The sequence below is a fragment of the Diorhabda sublineata genome, chromosome 4 (genome assembly GCF_026230105.1).
Source record: "Diorhabda sublineata isolate icDioSubl1.1 chromosome 4, icDioSubl1.1, whole genome shotgun sequence".
Lineage (NCBI taxonomy): Eukaryota > Metazoa > Arthropoda > Insecta > Coleoptera > Chrysomelidae > Diorhabda > Diorhabda sublineata.
In genome coordinates this window covers 21,911,668-21,932,312 of record NC_079477.1, presented here as the reverse complement: position 1 = coordinate 21,932,312, position 20,645 = coordinate 21,911,668, and the positions used below count along the sequence as shown (strand labels likewise).

Below are 20,645 nucleotides of genomic sequence, written 5' to 3'. Positions count from 1 at the left end.
AGTGTCTCGAAGGAGAGAGACAACGAATATTATTATATATTAATTATACTTTCAGAAAAGTTTCCTACCAAATAGGGAAACTAAACCTTATTTCTATAATCATTTTAATATTTTCAAACGTTTAAAACGTAATTTGTTGATAATTTTTTTCGTTATATTTAAAAATTATTTCGATAGAATTTGTTTTAAGCAAATACGACAATTATTTCGTAATATAAATTGTCGTATCATCTGCTGACATAAATTTACGTTTATGTTTTTAAATTGTTGAGGCACGCGATGGGTATTTTTATCTATCGATGTAGAAAATCTCATTTTCCATTAAAATAGTTAATATACACAGTGTACCAACCAGAAACCTGGACACAAAAAGGTTTATTGTATAAATTTGAGTTTTTTTATTGCGCCAGGTACTTCAAGGGTCATCCTCGTACACTAGGGGGCTACTATAACCGATAAGTTATGATCCACGCGGTAGTTAACGTGTTAAAGATACATCTTGTACGCTTAGTTTATGAATTATTACTTTTTCTAAACGAAAAGTTGATTAAGTATAATGGTGTTTGCATTAAATTCTACCTACGATGATGATAAACTCCGACTCGGCAACGGAGGTCATCAAAACCAGCTTCTGGTGTGTATGTACCGCCCGACCGTGGAATGCGTGACGTCATCGAGGACGTTGAATTTGTTTGCTTGCGCAACAAACACACGAAAAAAATATTTGCCACCTTTTTAAATACTCGATGCATCGGCAACGTGAATATGTTATAAATATACAGATATTTAATAAGTTGTTTTACGAGGGAGATTCGAAATTGTCCATTTCATATAGACAGACAGCTGTCAAATTTATTTACGTGTCTTTTGAGGGTTATAGCTAACTGAAAATCATATGGATTTATTACTAGTTGCGTCATCTGTGTGTTACTCATTCAAATTGATTAAACTTTTAAACTAATAACATGACAGCTGTCAAATTTATTGACATGACTTTTGAAGGTTGGGGATAATTGAAAATCATATGGATTTATTATTAATTGCGCCATCTCTGTATATCTAATATAAACCTTTCCTAAGATATGGCCGACTACCGTTTTTTACTGTCATTTTTTGTATTGAATAATTGTGTGAGGGCACTCTAGCTACAATAAAAAATACTGATTTTTGTAGTATGATATGCAGTTTATTCCCGAGAGGGCATTCTAGACAGGGACGTCTCCAGGATGATTCGAAAAAAATATAATTTAATGAAGGTTGAGAGCTACAATAAAAAATATCAATTTTTGTAGTATGATATGCAATTTATTCCCGAAAGGGCATTCTAGACAGGGACGTCTCCAGGATGATTCGTAAAAAATATAATTCAAAGAAGGTTGAAAGCTACAATGAAAAATATTAATTTTTTTAGTATGATATGCAGTTTATTCCCGAGAGGGCATTCTAGACAGGGACGTCTCCAGGATGATTCGTAAAAAATATAATTTAATGAAGGTTGAGAGCTACAATGAAAAATATTAATTTTTTTAGTATGATATGCAGTTTATTTCCGAGAGGGCATTCTAGACATGGACGTCTCCAGGATGATTCGTAAAAAATATAATTCAAAGAAGGTTGAAAGCTACAATGAAAAATATTAATTTTTTTAGTATGATATGCAGTTTATTCCCGAGAGGGCATTCTAGACAGGGACGTCTCCAGGATTATTTGTAATAAAAATATAATTCTACGATTTGATGAGGTTATAGAGCTACAATAAACAATGCGGTTTTTTGCAAAACTATGTTTTATTTTTTGATAATTTCTTCGTATATAGATCAAGGACGAAATATCCGGTCATTGAAAGTACAATGTTGTTTATGTTTTCACCGAATTCACCTTGGCGTCAATAAGACGAGGCGTGGGTGTACTGGGTGATTGTACAAACATAACAATTTGTTAGTTACAGAAATAGCAAATTTTACACATTTTTGATACGTTCATTCGAAGGAAACAAAGTCAAGGTTAATAATATATCAAACTTCGATCTCAAAACATAATATTAACGGATTTATTTGAAAGCAAATTGAAACGCGGGTGTTGTTTCATATCTTTCGAAACCAACTCGTTGTTTAATGAACTTTCTAGGGGTTTAAACAGGAGTTACCTGGAAACTGGAAGCTCTGGATGGAGTAGGAGGATTTGAAAGGTAACTTTAAGATCCGTTATAAATCGAAACAGTCTCTTAGTGTTGGTATTCCTTCTCTTCTTTCTTGGCACTACTGATGTTGCGAGCCTTGTCAAAAGCACCGGTCAAAGCTTCGATATCGATACTTTGGGGTTAGTTGTTTACACAGAGCTCTCGGGAGACGAGGAGCTCGGCATTTCGTTTTACAGGCATCGTTAGCTCGGGTACGATTGTTTAGATTAAACCCCAAAAAATGTCCTTCGTCCTGTACTGTCAAGATCCAAACGGTTTTAACAATTTTTTAAATCTTCACTATTGAAACTAGTAATGACAATTTGGAAAAGAATCTTTTGTATTATGAATGACATTGAAATAGGAAACGTTCAATAAAACATGATGGGGATCGTATTCATAATTGGTCATGGTCGTAAATTCAATTTAACTTGATTATTTACTGCATTTATATCTATTTATATCTCGATTCTGGTAATAAATCTTATTAATCTTTGCGTTAATATCTGGTTACTATTAGAATTTAATTGTTTATACACAGCGTCTATAAAATAATAGTAATAGCTCTTCGATTTATTAATAACCAATTAAAAAGTTTTAAAACCTAATCTACCAATAACAGAAGAGCTAACAATTACAGAAGTACTTGGTACAACAAAGAAAACACCAAAACACTATTTTTTTAAGTTAAATCCGAGGGGGCTAAATCTGGTGACTAGGGTGCATGAGGTAGCAATTCAAACTTTAATGCATTAATTTTGGGCATTGCAATTAACAGAACAATCTTCGTTTTCTTTGGGGACGTTTCTCCCTTTTCAGCTCATTGTTTTGATTGTTCTTTTGGTTTGGGGATGAAGTGATGAACCCTCGGGTGTGAAACATTGACAAACATTCGATGGAAACATCTTCACGACTCTATTTTTGTTCCATTGTGACATCCAGTTACTTTTTGTGGATTTTCTTCAACATTTTTGGATTCGTCACTTCATTTGGTCGACAACAGCGATGCTGGTCCTGTACCGCCTTGTCTCGCCCAGAGTAGAAACTATTTTAGCATATTATATTACAAGCAGCTCCCGCCATTCCTATATCAGACCAAGGACTAATCTCGTAAATTATTTTATGAAGATTTCATGTCCTGTCAGATATCAGATCCTTCACATCAGTTGTTGTTACTACATATTAGAATCAATTCCGTAGATCTACTTAAGGTTAAATCCTGATGATAGTGCGGATGAGAGAACATTTTTTAGACGATTTCGTGTATTTTTGCCATGGAAATTTCACAATGTCTTGGTGATTTGCACAAAAAAGGTCTTCACAGCTTTATTGGTTGATAAACATTCCTTGGTGGTCATTGTGAACGATTCACTATAAAAACCCACTGTTTTGCCAGCTGTTTCGTTATTTATGTCTTGTGGTGTCATTTTTATCAAAATTGTAAATGAGAAATCATCAGCCGAGGTTAAATTGAAGATTCCATTAAATAATATATAAAAATACGTGTGTGATACTAATTAAATAATAAACAATGATTAGATTGTACTACGAGGATGGTTCTAGAGGTACCATACACTTTTCCAAGCGATGTATAAGAAGTTCGATACCCTTTCTAGATTAAGAATCATTAACTGCAGATATCGCCTCTTCATTGTTGGAAAATCTTTGACCACCAAGTATGGGAACAGACAATAATCCGATGGGGCTAAATCTACCTTATTTGAGATCAGATTCTGGAGTCATCATCTCATTAGGTTAGGTTAGGAGCAGCCTCACTCAGATTAGAAACTAGTTCAGCTTTCATATTGGTTGGGATAAGGCACGCCGAAAACAAAATGGAGGTAACATCGAATTTGAGAAGAGAGGACAGAAACTGATGGATTACTTACGTTTTGTAAGGTGTTTTGTCTTGATCTGAACGCCTTTTGTTTTTTTGGCGTTTTTTTTTAGAAGTTAGTCGATAGATATGATCTCTAAACAAGGCGCTTCATAAATCAGCCACGTTTAAATTCAGAAAGATGCAGAGTCTCTTTACTTTCATTTTCGTAGGGGTTCTGTCTTTCAAAAATACTGTTTTTTTTTCTTTTCCACGAAAAACCGTCAAAAGGTTCAAAAATTGAGATCGTAAACTTTTCATGCGATCTTTGTACAATATATCAGAAACATTATATCGTTCGGTTTGGTTCGTAGTTTGATAAAAAATTATTATAACTATGAACAAAACTTTCTTAGAATTTACGGGATCATCGACACGAATTTTATTTTATTCATACTCCCACCGAAAACAATAACGAAGGCGGCGACAAAAATTACACAACAACAAAAGATTACGAACCAAAAACGTGAGTCATTAATTATATTAGGAATTGATTATGGGGAAATTCCATTTGAAAAAATAATAAATCTCGTACGGACAAACCATAAAACACATACAAAAAATAATTAACTCTGTTTTACTCGAACGATGGTAAATCAACCGTCGAAACTAAACTGAATATTTTAATGTTTCTGAATCGACTTGCTTTAGGTATATTCTGATTTAAAATCAGTTTTTTTACTACTGTGCGTAAAAAACACACTTTCGAGTGTGTAAAACTTTACGCACTTAAATAATAGTACGGGGAAAAACGTATTATTAAGGTCTCCGTAGTGCAGTGGTTACAATACGGGGCTCAAACCACGTACAATCCAATTTTTGTTTTTTTTCTACTTATGCAGTAAAAATTATTTTTAAATGACATTCATATATACAAGAGATGTGCGTGAAAAAAATTATCATTAATTTTCTGTATTTTGATAAATTTTCGTCAGTACTAAAAATATTTTATGCAATTCGTGTGTAAAGGCGTTACTTCGACTCATGTGATTATCGTATTCGTCGAGAAAAGGCTACTTTACATACTTACTACATATAAATAACTTTTTTATATTTTTATAATTTTTGAGAGACTGATAAGAATTTGACATTTAAACCTGTCACGAAATTTTTTTTCCGTTAAATTTCTCTAAAAAGGAGTTTTTTTTAAACGAGGGGTTCAAAAAAATTGTTAAAGGCAAAAAATTGGGAAAAATTAATGAAAATTAAATTTTCCGGAGAAGTATACGTTTTATTCGAAAGTTTGAGATTTTTGGAAAAAAATACATAGTTTTTCATAGTTTTTTGCATACTTCCATTATAAAAATGTATTCTCAACTATTACGTAAAAAAATCCGGAAATTAAAAAAAAATTAACACGTTTGTATAAAAAAATTATATATTTCCGAAACCATTTGATATATTGATTTATTTTTGACATGAATCAATCCAGAAAATCAATCTCCAACTTAATTTTTACATTAGATTCCTTCAGTTTAATATTTGTAAGAAATATACAAGATTAAACATTGAGTATTTTTTTTTAATTCATAGTAACTACAGCTGTGGATGGCAACGTTGCAATACAAGAAAATCCGAAAAGGAACGTCGATTCTATCATAGAAATAATATGACAATTTTTTCTTGATCATACAAAGCGAGTTATACATTATATCACTCAATAAGTCAACTCATCAATATCACTCAACTGACACACAGATGGCGCTGTCAATGTCAAATGCATACGAAGTACCAACTTCTAAAAACTATGTGTAAAATTTTGATTAGATAGAAAAAATTGACAGTTTCTTTTGTTATTTTCAAAACAATTTTTTTTTGTGTTAATTTATGAAAAAAATACTGTACAAGCTCAGCAATGGCCTCGAGTTCCCTTTTGATATGGAAATAAAAGAAAAATGTAGATTCTGCTACATTTCTGTAGAAGATACAGTAGAAAAATAATTTTTTTTAATGTATAATAAAAAGTCTATATACTCTGTATTTGAAATTTTTCAAGGAAATCCATCGGAATAAAAATGTTTTTCTCGTAAATATTATCGTAATTTTCCCGTTATTGTTTTCTCGACGCTTCCGCTACACACCCGTTCAATCATAGAATTAATTCATCTAATGAAAAGAATAAAAAACAATCTCTGGTATAATATAGCCGTGGGATTTTTGCAACGTTTCCGGTCATTGAAAACAAACGAAAGATTTCTATAAACGATACGTACAATGAAAAGTAACATAGGAAATTGGCTTCTATACTGCGGGGTTCGCTATTAATAAATTACAAGATCGTCTGTATTCTAAAATTAGAAACAACGAGGAATATTGTACGAAACAAACAAATAAATCCATATCTATGACTAACTATGAAAAATTATTGATAGAAATTATCTTGTATCGACCTAAAATAACAATTTTTAACATGTACAAAGAATGAAGATAATAAAAAGACAATAGATGATAAGTTGTGTTCATTTACAACAAATATTTAAATGTGATTATTATAACATACGAGATTTTAATACAAAAAAACCTTAACCGAATTTTTAATAAAAACATGAAAAAGTTAAAAAAGAAACTAAATTAAATAAAAACTTTCGCCTACCCTGTATAAAAACTAAAATGTTCTTCTTTAATTACAGAAAGCTTTTACTACAATTGAATCGTTGAAAATATGCGTGTAATTATTTGTAAAAACCAAAATATCTTTTCATATAATGTTTAATAATTTTATAATAAAATATAAAAAACACGAATATGTTTGTAAACAAACATTGAGTATTCCTAATAAGTCAATGACACTAACAAATTGAGGTTATGTTTATTAAAAGTTATCGTACTCACCGACAATAACCGTAGTAACTCCATCTTTAAAATCTTTGGTATCAGTATTTCCAACTGTCAAAAAATCTGATAAAGATAAAGAAGAAGCAATCAATTTACGTTTTTCTTCGAAATTTAAATAATCCAAACTATTAGACCTAGTCGGTGCGACGATCGCGACCGTTTTTTGTTTCGGAGGATTATTATTGCCATTTTTTTCGTGCATATTCAATAATTAAACACTATATCACATAAAATATCGTATACGTTAAACTAGAATTTCACAACAGGTAAACACATCCACCATTTTAAATCAAAATGTGAACAACACCTGTAGTAAAAATAAATAATGAACGGTCACTAGTCCAAAACGGCATCACCGTAAAATTAAATATCACTAGAAATTAAATGAACGTTTATTCACTAAATAAACATTTTTGTATTGTTTTTTTTGAAATATCTCATGTTTTTGTGTGGAACCTCCGGTTACTCTTTAAACGAGAAGAGATTTCGAACTAATGTCAAATGGAAAATGTGGTTGTATGAAATGGGTAAACGGTGCATTCCAAACGAGAGAGACAAGAGGTCGGGCGGCAAGCTCACGGAGGCCGATCACGACCGAGGGAAATATACGCATGGGACGGACTAAAACCAAATAGAAATTCAATTTTCAGTACACATACATAAAATATATATATTTTTTTTAAATAAAGACAACAAAAATCATTTTTTATAAAAAATATGTTTGTTGTACAACATAAATTATTAAGTATTTTCTACGATGTAACCTAACCAACTTTTCCATATTCACTGTTGCATTTTTTAATCGCTAAAAAACGTTCCAGCCTGAAATTGTATTTTTTTGATAGCATTCAAATAACTACAGAGGAAGACCCACGTTTTATAAATATTTATGGCTATATATATATATATATATATATATATATATATATATATATATATATATATATATATATATATATATATATATATATATAATATGTATAAAGATTTTCTAGATAATTCGGATTCTTGATACAAACAAGAAAAAAACCTTACTACAACTTGTCCCTGTATAAACATAACGTAAAATGATAACAAAAATATACATAAACATACATCAGTGGACGAGTTCGTATCGATAGTTTGAATTGACAGCTGCTTATTTCCGTATATACAAATTTCACAATTAAGAATAGCAAATCCTTGTACGATTAAAGTATATTATTTTTTGACATCAGATCATGTGATAATCAATGTCAAATTATATCAAAACGTCAAAAATAGCCCCAAAATCAAGATTGATAAAAAAAATAATAATATGTTTATATTTATCTAATTCATTGTTCAATTTATTACCGTATATTTTATAAATTTATATATAAAATTCTTTATATATTTTAAATATAAAATTTTATTGATTTATTGCGGTCCGTCTCTGTAGCATCATCAATTCTATTTTGAATTCTCTGAAGCATTATTTTGCGTCTTTGTTTTCTATTACCATTAGACAGAGACAACAAACAATAGGCACGTGTATGATGAACACAAGAATACTATATGCGTATGCTACGTTGCCGGCTTTTAATTAATTCAGTGGTATTAAAAATATCAATTCGTTTAATAATAATTATAATTATAAGAATAATATAATGAAGTGAAACTTTTTATTATTAACAGTTAATCACGTAATTTCTCTTTTATTGTATACAATTTTTTTAATAAATGCAATCAATGATTTTCCAAGTCTTCTACGAACATCAATCAGAGTTAGTGAAGTGTTGACAACATTGCCTGTAACTATGGTGATATGCATTTTCATTGTGATGGACCGCCAGACAGAAATATTCGTCTTTCGAGGGGAAATAAGTAGGAAATAGTTTTCACTTCATTTTCCCTTTCTTCCTCTAAATATAGGCATTTGAAACGCGTTTTATGTATCCGAAAGGAAGTGGAAATTTGTCTGGAACCATCACATTCGAAAATAATCATTATTTTAGTACAAACGACCGTAAAATGATAAATTTCCAAAGAAAACGCTGACGTTGTTTTTCATTAATCGGTGACCGTTAAGAGCTACTTTATCGATGGGCGTGGCCTAATAGGATTAATTAAACTAGTATTAGATAGTTCAGTATACGGGAGATGTTCCATAAGTATTTTTATAGTATTATTATTACACGAGGAAATTTAGCAATTTACCGAGTATACCGGGTGGATAAAAAAACCGGTAATAGATATTAAGTTTCCATAATGTAAATGCGATGTTGCCTACTTCAATTTAATTTCGGATGTTTTAATTTTAAACAACGAAAGGAATAGCTCTTTATATTCCAGACAGATATTTTAAATGAATACATAATAAAAACTTCCACACGTGTTGAAAATATCTAGAAACACACGTACCCTTGTAGAATTTTCCCCATTTCCGCCTGAAATAACTAGTTATATAACAGCAGATATGCCTTAGGGTAACGAGCTACCCCTAAAAAGTCTACGACCTCGAACGTCGGAAAATAGCTAAAAATCCAATATATAATCCTTATCGTCATTTTTTTGCTTTATAATTTTATACACTACTAGTCGAAAGTGATTGGTAGAAGATTTAATAATAAAAGATTATGTTGAATATACGAAGGTGGTGAATTATACATAAGTGCCTTTGGTATATGGACCTACAAGGATGGTTCGAGACGTACCTAGTCTTCTTTTCTTAAGACTTGGTCTTGTTTCTTCTACTATTCAGCTCCTTTAGAAGTATATGTCGTACCATCTCTTGGAAGGGCAACCGGAAGGTCTCCTTAAAGTTAATTTTAGTTATCCCATCGATCTTCCATCAATCTATCAACGTAATTTCTCCAATATCAATTTTCAGATCTTATCTTCTAGTTTTGTTTCTACCAGAACTTTATTTACTTTATGTATGACACTCGTATTAGAATAAAATATTTTATTTCATAACTAGACATTACAAAAAAACGTGTGATTATAAATAATAATAAAAATATGTAATTAAATATGTCGTAAAAATTCTATTTACTAATTTTATATAAATAAAATTATGTTATCTTCAATGTATATTAAAGGATCATAGATAAGGTTTATAAATGATATATATTCTGGTTTTTATGTGGTTTTACTTGTTATATATTTCACGAATTTAATTTCGAGACTGAATTACCACTATTTATTGGGCCAGTACGGTTCTGTTCAATATTCTAATTGGCGCAGCAGCAATTTCTGTCACTTTTAGTCGAATGAATCATTGAAACTTTTTTTTATAATAAACTCGTCTGTAAAGCATCAACAATCTCGTGATTTCATATATTATTATAATATGAATTTTATACGTAAAGTGAAAAGAAATTGAATGCAAGTCTCTGTAAACAGTAAAAGTAAACAAATTCCTAACCTCAAATTTTATCTGATATTTTGTACCTAATTCAACAATGAAAATACCAAAGTGGAAATTCAGCTGATCTGTTAAGCGAAAAGTAACTAGATTTCTCCCTAGAATTGCACTTGCACGCAATAAAAATAGCACAAAACCGATAATGTTAAGATCTTGCATGAAACAATCAGTTCAACTTGCGCATGCTTTTGATCAAGAAATATCGCGTCTTGCATCATGTGAATCGGCTTTAACAAAAGGTTGTTAATGAAAAGAAAACTCACCGTCTGTTGTCGATGATTCGTCACTACACGTACCTAGAAAAAAACGAAGATGGTTGTTACTATTATTAATACGGGGATAACGTAAAAAGTTCGATCGGAACAAGAAAACATCTTCGACCAAACAATTACAATAATTAATATATCTTGACATTTTTTTTATAACTTAAAAAATATCTTTTTTAACTGTTAACCCAAAAATATTAGAAACCAAATGTTTTTATATAATCTATACAGGATGCCCCTCGAAGAGTTAAAACTATCTGTATATGGTAAATTACTTATAGTAAAATCATGAAAATTTCTACGTTGGGATTTTCGGATACGATCTTTTTAACTAAAACATATTCAAAGACGACCGACTTCCGGTTCTACCGGAAGTCGACTGTAACTTTGTTATTTTGAATGGAACAGCCTGTATATTAATACATTTTTGAAATCTACATAAAATTTTAGTATACTTTGGTCTAAAAACTGTAAAAAATGTAGAGTTTTTGGGTTATTAATTTTTTTGTAAGATATTTGACCGTTGCAGACCCTTATAAATAATTTTTTTATGAGGATACCCTTAAAAATATGAAAATGGTATTTGTTCGGTTGCTTTTAGCAAGGTCAGATGTATTTGAATCTAAGATGAAAAATTTTTCATTTTATACAGAGTGTGTATAAAAAGTGTTCAAGTACATCTCTAAAAATTTACAGACATTTAATATCTGGATAACGGTGAGGTTTAGTTATAGGAAAGTATACATGAATTTGCCTTATTTTTTATCCCTGAATGCATTAAAATAGAATAAACCGGGTGGCTCCATTTAAAAAATGGAGAAATTTGATATTTATGAAGTTAAACTTTGAACACTTTTTATACACACCCTATATAAGATGAAAAGATTTTCAACATAGATTCAAATACGTCTGACCTTGCTAAAAGTAACCGAATAAACACCATTTTCATATCTTTAAGGGTATCCTTGTAAAAAAATAATGTAATTAAAGGGTTCAAACAAACAAAATAATAAATCAAAAAGTATACATTTTTCGAAAAAAGTTAGACAAATTTAAAATAACAAAGCTAATGTCCAAAATTGACGAATTGAATAAATAGTCAATTTTCGATTGCTTTAACCCGCATTTCGAAGCTCCAACGCACGCAAGGAGTCGTTGGGCACGTAAGCCTTCAAATAGGCTCCAGTTGACGTTATTTGAGAAGCCAATCAGATGCTTCGATTTCTAAAACTCAGTTTTAGATTTTATCATAAAAGAAACCTACTTTGATTGATGTTAGATTGAGTTTCGTCGTCTAGGGCATCTTGGGAATCGATCTTATTCAGATTTTTTCTACTCCTGGATATCCTCCTCATCAATTGGGCCATTTTTTGGATCACATATCACAAAACACCTGTGTTCACACCTTAGAAACCGACACTAAATATTTAATCTACTTTTTTTCATTGTATCTTATCTCGTCGCGAACTATTATAAACGACTCGGTATCTTCTTTCCTTTTTTTATTTTTTAAATTTTATTTCAAGATTGATGTTTGCACTTGACTAGTATGTGGGCCAATACAACAATAATTTGTTAAAATATATTGTTTGTTGTTATTTCGTTGTTTGGATTATGTTAAGGTTAATTACTACGTAATTATTTTATACAAATGTATATAATGAAAACACTTACATAATAGATAACAAAACTTGAAGAAAAAATAAAAGATAAAAAATAAAATAACGAAGATTGCATTCAAGTTTTGAAATATGACAAAACCGATATGAATGTGTCAAATCTGACGTTGCTTTAATGAAAAAAAAACCAACGCCATGACCTTGCCTGCAGATAAAAAGTCTGATGAGGTTCAATAACGCCGAAACCGGTTTACTAAAAATAACTTTCTCTTTTTATTGGATTATGTATGAAAATGATGAATAGATCGCATTTTTTTGTTACAATATTAAAAAAATTAGCATTATATTGATTTTAATGGAATTTAAACCATTCACATTTTTTTAAAATACGAAAATTTACCAAAATAGTAGCGAAGTTCAACTCTAAGACTATTTTCTTACCAAATTAGAAGTTTATAGGGTGAGAATATGCTCTGATGAGGTTCAATAACGCCGAAACCGGTTTAGTAAGAATAGATTTCTCTTTCTATGAAAACATAGTGGAATAAAAAATTAGAAGATTTCGAAAATTTATTGTTTACATAGTTGGAAATGGAAACCAAATTGAAAAATAAAACTTTTTCAACAAAAGATCATTTTTCCATGTAGCTCATTGACTATAAATACAAATAGGTTTACACATATCATTTAAAAGGCTTCTCATTTGTTTTAGCTTATTTAATTAAAACAAATCTCGTGAAATACGAAGTAAGATCACAAATTTCAGTTTTACAAAATGTTATATTCAATTTTCAATCAGAAATAAATAAAATTTAATGAAAAAATAAAATCTAAAGTGGGATTTGATAGCTATTGAATATTTACCTTCATTTCGAATAATGTTCATAATTTTGATTATACTCTGATGAGGTTCAATAACGCCGAAACCGGTTTAGTAATAATAGATTTCTCTTTTTATTGAATTATGTTATGAAAATGATGAATAGATCGCATTTTTTGTTATAATATTAAAAAAATTGGCATTTTATCGAATTTTAATAAAATTTAAACCTTTCATATTTTTTTAAAATACGAAAATTTGCCAGAATCGCAGCGAAATTCAACTCTAAAACTATTTTCTTTCCAAATTAAGAATTTATATGGAGATTATGCTCTGATGAGGTTCAGTAAGGACGAAACCGGTTTACAAATAATTAACCTCAAAACAAAGTCGTTGTATGAAATCAAATTTCTGTTCCATTCGTCAAATATTTCAATTGAAATACTTGAGAAATTAGAAAATTAAAAATTAGCTCGTAATGTTTAAATTACATTGAAAACAATCGCGAAAAATGATAAAAACTGTGGAAAATCCAGCGAGACAAACCCCGTTTTCAACAACAAAAGAAAGTGGTCCAACTTCATCCCACCGTCGCGCGTCGCGACGACGATGCAACGCGCTCTACTGCTAGAATATGGCGATTACCTCATCAAGATCAACGTTGCCAAATCACACATATCAATTATTTTGTTAAGAAAAGCATTCACAATTTCTAGAAGTTAATAATATATTAATAAACCTCGTATGTGCAACCCAATAATAATTAAATGTGTACATTCACTTTTGAAGATATATATAACGAATAGTAGCAACGTCAATAAAATTACAAAAGAATCCAAATTGACTTTCGAATTGGCGACATAAAATTTTTATTTTACTGGTAAAAAAAAGGAATAAGGATTTTCAATTTCCATAGTGGATCAATGGTAGATGTAAAACATAAATGGGTCGTATAATATAGGTCGACGATTTAACGATTAGACGTTGCCAAATCGGTTAATTTTACGTTAAATCAATTGTAAAAAAAATATAATTCATTAATCGAAATTATATAAATTTGTACTTACTCGAACCTCCGTTAGTTTTGTTTAAATGAACATCCAAGATGGCCCCTGTAGTTCCCGTACTTGTCGCGTGAGGCGGACTTTGCAAAACGTCGTCAACGGGAGGCGGTTTACTTTCTGTAAATAAATTCATATGTCACAAAAGTGGCAACTACGCTTAACGATTGTCATCTAAGGAACTCTCAATTTCTCGATAAAACGGTAAATTATATACAGAATTAACGTAATACGCAATGTATTTACGATATATAAAATTTTAATGTTCACTTTTTTTTCGTTAAATCTTCACAAATTGTTATTTCATAACCTATAAAATTTCTTCAATATTGACCATAACATTATATACTATTCAGTCAACGTTTAAAATCTATTATATTGATAGGTATATAGTAATAACGCACGCGCATAATCAATGACGTGAAATAAGAAAAAATTATTTTCCTTTAATTGAAGATAATTATAGGAATATTACGAATTTTTCATAATCAAACTAATGACTTTCAACCAAACTTATCATTTATGATGTATATGTAGATTATTCTTTTTTAACATCTCAGTATTGACTATCATATCATATTGTTTTTAACGAGGGGCATAAAATATTTTCGTAATTAATAGTCGTGATAATATTTTAATACAAAATTTATTTATTTTTCTGTTAAACGTATACATTTGAAACACTTTTAATAACACCGTATATATAATATACAAGGTATAATAAAAAACGTACGTTGAATTCATATTGGCTATTATAGTGAAATATTCAATATTAATGTCCCGAGTGCATGTCAAATTGTCGATAATTTAATTTTCTCGAGTGGGCGAATGCGCACGAGAGGAAATTATGAGACAATTTGACATGCACGAGAGGACATTTTGGCAGACTATTTCCTGAGAAAAATTTAATTTAAAATAAACAATAATTGTTCCTTTTCTTAAAATATAAAATTAAAACCAAATGATGTTTATTAATCCTAGACGAAAATTTGGCACTAGTGCAAATTATCGATAATTTGCACTAGTGCAGTATTATCGCTGAAATTTGATCGTTGCTAGGTAAACATAAAATATTACAGCTTTTTGGTTGGCTTAAATTTTTCGAAGGAATTAGTCTTTATAATAACAGTTGCGAAATATTTTGAATATTACACAAGTTAAGATTCTCAAAAAATCTTACAAATCTATTTATAATTATTATAATATATTGCTTTTGAAGACTATTTACATAAAATATAGTATGAGTTAGAGGTTATTTGTTACGATTATTTTTTGGATATCTCATCGTATGTAATTCTTCTTTTTCTATATATTCTTAATTGATCTAATTTTCACGTATGTCAAAATTTTAGAGAATGTCATTAATACATTTTCTCGGGTAAATTATGTTATAATACCGAGGATATTGAAACGAACTTAAAATTCTAGTTGAATTATTCTTTTAATGAAATATTTGTATGAAATGAATTAAAATCGCATAAAAATGAAACTAATAATATAACCTAACTTTCACGTAAGCCAAAATATTACGATCGTCATTAATACATTTTTTTGGTTTAATTATAATAAAATACAGGGGATAATGAAATTCAAGTTGAAAATCGAATGATTTTAAATAATAATAAATGGAAACTGTTCTAAGGAGGCTCCAGCTCGGTTCTGCGCATTCTCAAGCATGCGCAGTATAAATAAAGTGTCTCGAACGAAAGAAAATGAATATTAACGGCACCGTAACGTTGAGACGTTTTTCTCATACCAACTGTCCATATAGGAGTATTACATATATGAATATACCACTTTCTATCTCTTTTTACTTTACTCCGATTGGATCTCGTTGGTGTTGAAGTTTCGAGAGGTGGGAACGGCAAAGAAGGAGATTCACAAAATTTGATTTGATTGGAGAATGAAGAGAATTATGGAGTGGTAAACAGATGCTCCCTCTCTCTTTTGTAATAGTACAATCCCACTTACATTTATCTCTTTTTATCTTTAATATCAACTCTGTGGATATTATACAGGCGATACATATCAAAATAAGTTAAAAATTGATCAAATTCTTACTGAAATTTTTGTATAAAATGAATTAAAATCGGCGGAAAAATAAAATTAATAGCATAACCTAACTTTCACGTAAATCGAAATATTCCGAACGTCATTAAAACATTTTTTCGGTTTCATTTTGATAAAATACAGGTGATAATGAAACTAAGTTAAAAATCGGATGATTTTAAATGATAACATAACCTAACTTTCAGGTACGTCTTTAATATATTTTCTCGGGTTAATTACGACATAATCATAGAGGTAATATTAAAGATAGAGAGTCCAAATGGGACGAAATTACTGATAGAGAGAGAGAAAAACATCGATATACTACTTTCTATCTCTTTTAACTTTATTATTATTCGTTGAACGTCATTAATACTTTTTTTTTGTTACATGGATATACTACTTTCTATCTCTCTTTACTTTATTCCGATTTGTTCTCGTTGGAATTGAAATTTCAAGAGATGAGATCAGTAAAGGAGGAGTTTAACAAGATTTGATTGGAGGAAAAATAGAATTAGGGAGTGGTGAACCGGTGCTCTTTCTCTTTCTTTTAATAGTACAATTCCATTTAAATGCATATATTTCTATCTTTAAAATCAACTCTGTGGTTATAATACAAGAGATATTGAAAAAATAAGTTGATTTTTGATTAAAATATTCTAATAAAATGGCATTGAATTGAACATCGTTTATTGACTAGTTACACGTTATTAAAATACAAAAAATTAATGGAAGAGTCTTTTCCAAAAAATGGGGTAAGTAATGACGTTATTGTGATGAGATTTCCTCATTTGGTACAATTCGTATATTTGCGACCAACTGATATTCTTTCCGTTGGGAAGCCGTAGCCCCAGATCTCTTCTCATCCTCCGATTCCACAGGAAAGGCATTTTCATAATGCCGTTGAACCTTTTGCAAGTCGTACCAAATCGAACGAAACTTTTAGTGTCTAATTTATCCACTACGGAGATAATCAGCTCATCCGGTAGGGCTTCCAAGCACTTATCGAATTGCGAATATAGTTTTAATACTGCTTGTCTAGCTGGATAGCATATAGCACTTTTAACTTTATACGAGAGTCCGCGCATATTTTGTAGTCTCAAATTTCGCACAGATACACTAGAACTAGAAAAATACGACAATGTATCTAAATAAACGGTGAATTTGGCGTTTTCGATATCCTGCATGTAACAGTTCACTACTAGATCGTCTATCAAAGGACAACATACGATTTTACATAGATGCTGTTTGTATCCGGGCTCGTAGAACGTGAACTGATACGAAGAACACAATTTCCAATCTCTCGGTAATTTTTTTACGTATTCGATAAGTTTGTTCAATTCGAATCCTCTCATTGTGATTTCTTCGTAATCCGAAGGAACAAACCCAGTCTCTAACATTAAAATATAGATCAAACCCGCTAAGATGTCGTTTCTTGAAGCTTGCGATTCCGATTCTTCTAAAAATTTTACTAGGTATCGTATTGTTTTGGGTAGTTCTTCGTTTTGATAATCATCGATAAATATAGGATCCATCGCTGAAATAAAATGTCGTCATTTTATTTCTACGTAAAATTTATTTTATAATAAAATCTGTGAGTCAACGCGCTGTATATATAATAACAACAGCCTGTTGATTCTGCAACACTTTCTACATCGTATTTTGTTATTTTGTTCAAATATTATTAAAAACAGCGTTAAAATAATTTATAATTAATAATTTATTGTGTTTTTACAACGTCTATATTCCGATTTAGTAATAATTATTAGGTTATAAATAAATTATCAATTAAACATGAGTCATACAACAATCTAACCTATATTTTTTGTCGACTAATTTATTATTCATATTGGTGTTTTTTATTATTCTAATTTATAAAATACTTGATTAAAAAGATACGCATTGCCTTCCGAATTATACGACGTCCAACTTTTTATTAGTTTTAAAGTTTTTGAAATATCACAAACAAACATCTGTTCGAACAATTATATAGTAATTGAAAGATAATAATTATGTTAATATGTTCTACTTACCGTTATCTGTTTTATTCTCTTTATTTCCTTCCGAATTTTCCACCGGATTTATTTGTTTATTCGTATTTATGTCATTTGACACTACACCAACACTACACGCGGCCATCTTTCATTTAAACTTCCGTATTTGGCAACTGTTCGGCTATTTTGAATATAGTTATTGCTGACTTAAGATAGGGGTCGGCACTTACTAGGTCGTCTTAAAGAAAACTTCCTTGGTATCATTAAGAGGATTGTCCCTTGGAAATATTAATAAAAAAATAATTAATTCCCTATCCCATAGGAAGTATATCTCAATAAGTGTTGAAGCAAAAATTTCTTAATAGGAAAATATTTCAATGACATATTTATTTATAATTAATTGTTTTTATCTAAATTTTTATATATGTACAGGTTTTTAAATATAATAAAAAATATATAATAATCATAAATAATATCAAACATCCGGAAAATTTTAGATCATATATATTTCGTTCGGGGATGAATTTTTTCGTAATGACACTTCATTTACTTGTGAATTGGTAATTTCGAATAAAGATACTATTCCTCTTAAGAAATGTCGCAAATTGTATGTCCTTTCACTTTTTATTTGCAATTTGTCCTTTACAAAACTAGTATATATTTTTTTCAAATCGAATCATTAAACGATCTAATCTAAATATGCTATTATATACAGTGGGAGTGGTATGGAATGTAATAAGTATTTTAAGTTTCAAATATATACTTTTCAATAAATATACGTAATTATTTTTCAGAAAAAAATTAATCGAACACCATAAAAATGATTACTTCAAGTTATATTTACAAAAATATGATAAAAATTCTTATAAAAAACATTTCTTTTGATATGAATATTTGAGAAATCAATTTTTTTTAAATCTACTTTTTAAAAGATTTTTGCCATTTGGTCCTGAAGGTATATTATACAGTTAAGGGAATAATCTTCAGTTTTTTTTGTAAATTTCACTAAAATTTACATGAAATTTTGAGCTTGATTTTAAACATTCTTATAGGGTTCAATTAAATGGGTTAGTTTTTAGAATTTGTCTAAATTCAAACGAAAAAAGTTGACAGTTCAAAATGACGTCTGTCATAAATTTGATTAATATTTTTTGTAGCTATCTCTTTTCAACATTATAAGAAACTATCTAAAATAATGTACTTCTATTATCACTAGAAAAAGATAGAATGTATACAATTTGTATTTACTGTTGTTTTCTGTTATTAATGTGACGTAACTGACTCAATACACTAAAAATTGTTTGTAATTATCTCTTTTTAATACTATGCAAAACCATCTAAAATAACATATGTCATTACTTAAAACATACGTTTTTCTATGCCAATAAAAAGAGATATAATGTTTAAAATTAGTGTTTACTCATGTTTCTTGTTTGTGACGTGTATACACTAAAAAAATATATTAAAACACATTTCAAATATAACTTTTTTTGTTATTAAGTTTTCATTTATTTGCAATAAACATTTTCAGTTGTAAATATAAAATATATATATATATATGGTTAAAAATTTTCATTGTGGTGATTCAGGTAGCTAATACAGAAAAATTTTGATGAAGTTTTTTTGACGTGAAGATTTAAGAAATTAAATTTTTTGATCAAATCTAGTTTTTGAAAAATTTTGGTCTTCAGTTTTTTTTGGATATTTTGACAAAACATCAAAAGTTCACATAATCAAATTTTGAATTTTAATCAATAATATAGAATTGTGGTTTGATAAAAATAAAACACAAAAAACTTTTAAAAATACGTTTATTAAATGAAGAAATCAGTATACAGATCATTCCATAAACAACTTCTTCATCAAAGTCTTAAGACATTAAAAATTCCTGAAATAAAATTAAAAATTAGTGAAATCCAGTCAACAATTCGAATAAATTTCCTCACTTGGCTAGAATTCCATCTTTTTTGGTTAACCTTACGATACAATCATCTGATTCTCCCATTCTTCTGATAGCTCCACAAAGAGCGTAACTTTTCGAACCATCGGTCATTCTTCCTGTTACTGGGTCTACATCGGCGATGGTTAGTTGGATCGAAGCATGATCTTTAGCGTGAATAATTCTATTACTAGCAGAACTAAAATAAGAAAACGTATAACAATATATCAACCACGTGTTAAAAGTAACCTCACCATTTTCTTGGACAGTATAAATCAACAGTTTCTCCAGCGTCGTTTTCCATATTTTATACCTGAAATTATAATGAATAGGATAAAATTGATAAATTAAGACAAAAGTTTAACTTACTTTTATTTTGTTAAAAAATGGAGAAACAAGGTTACTTTTACTTTGTAGACTTTAAAAAGGGATAAATAACTTGCGTCGTATGTCAACTGTCAATAAAAAGTACGTTCCGTTGTGTATACACACTATAGCACTTCCAATATAAAATGAAATTAACATTATAACCAAGCAACTATTATTTGTTTATATTTTTTATATAAACGAGATACATTTTTTACAGTACGTAACACATTGGAATAGTCATTCAATGAAA

At 29.5% G+C, this 20,645-nt stretch overlaps 2 protein-coding genes across 7 annotated transcripts in view; both read right to left on the bottom strand.

The window, feature by feature from the left end:
* LOC130442720 (phosphatase and actin regulator 3) overlaps positions 1-18,258 on the bottom strand; it is a 41,467-nt gene extending 23,209 nt beyond the window's left edge. For 2 of the 6 annotated variants that reach the window (XM_056777062.1, XM_056777063.1), the window contains exon 1: positions 6,888-7,440. In XM_056777062.1, coding sequence (XP_056633040.1) covers positions 6,888-7,092 — 205 coding nt within the window. In that variant the 5' untranslated portion in view covers positions 7,093-7,440. Of the gene's footprint in view, positions 1-6,887; positions 7,441-10,541; positions 10,575-11,808; positions 12,138-14,050; positions 14,165-18,126 lie in introns of those variants that run through there. The other 4 variants (XM_056777061.1, XM_056777060.1, XM_056777065.1 and 1 more) reach the window with 4 other exon arrangements.
* A 1,623-nt stretch (positions 18,259-19,881) lies between these two features.
* On the bottom strand, positions 19,882-20,520 carry LOC130443156 (40S ribosomal protein S21). Its single transcript, XM_056777655.1, has 4 exons — positions 20,396-20,520; positions 20,281-20,339; positions 20,034-20,225; positions 19,882-19,975 (listed from the first exon to the last, which is right to left on the bottom strand). Exons 2-4 carry the CDS (start codon positions 20,328-20,330, stop codon positions 19,966-19,968), a joined length of 252 nt encoding a protein of 83 aa, XP_056633633.1. The 5' UTR covers positions 20,331-20,339; positions 20,396-20,520; the 3' UTR covers positions 19,882-19,965.
* Positions 20,521-20,645: the final 125 nt, after the last annotated feature.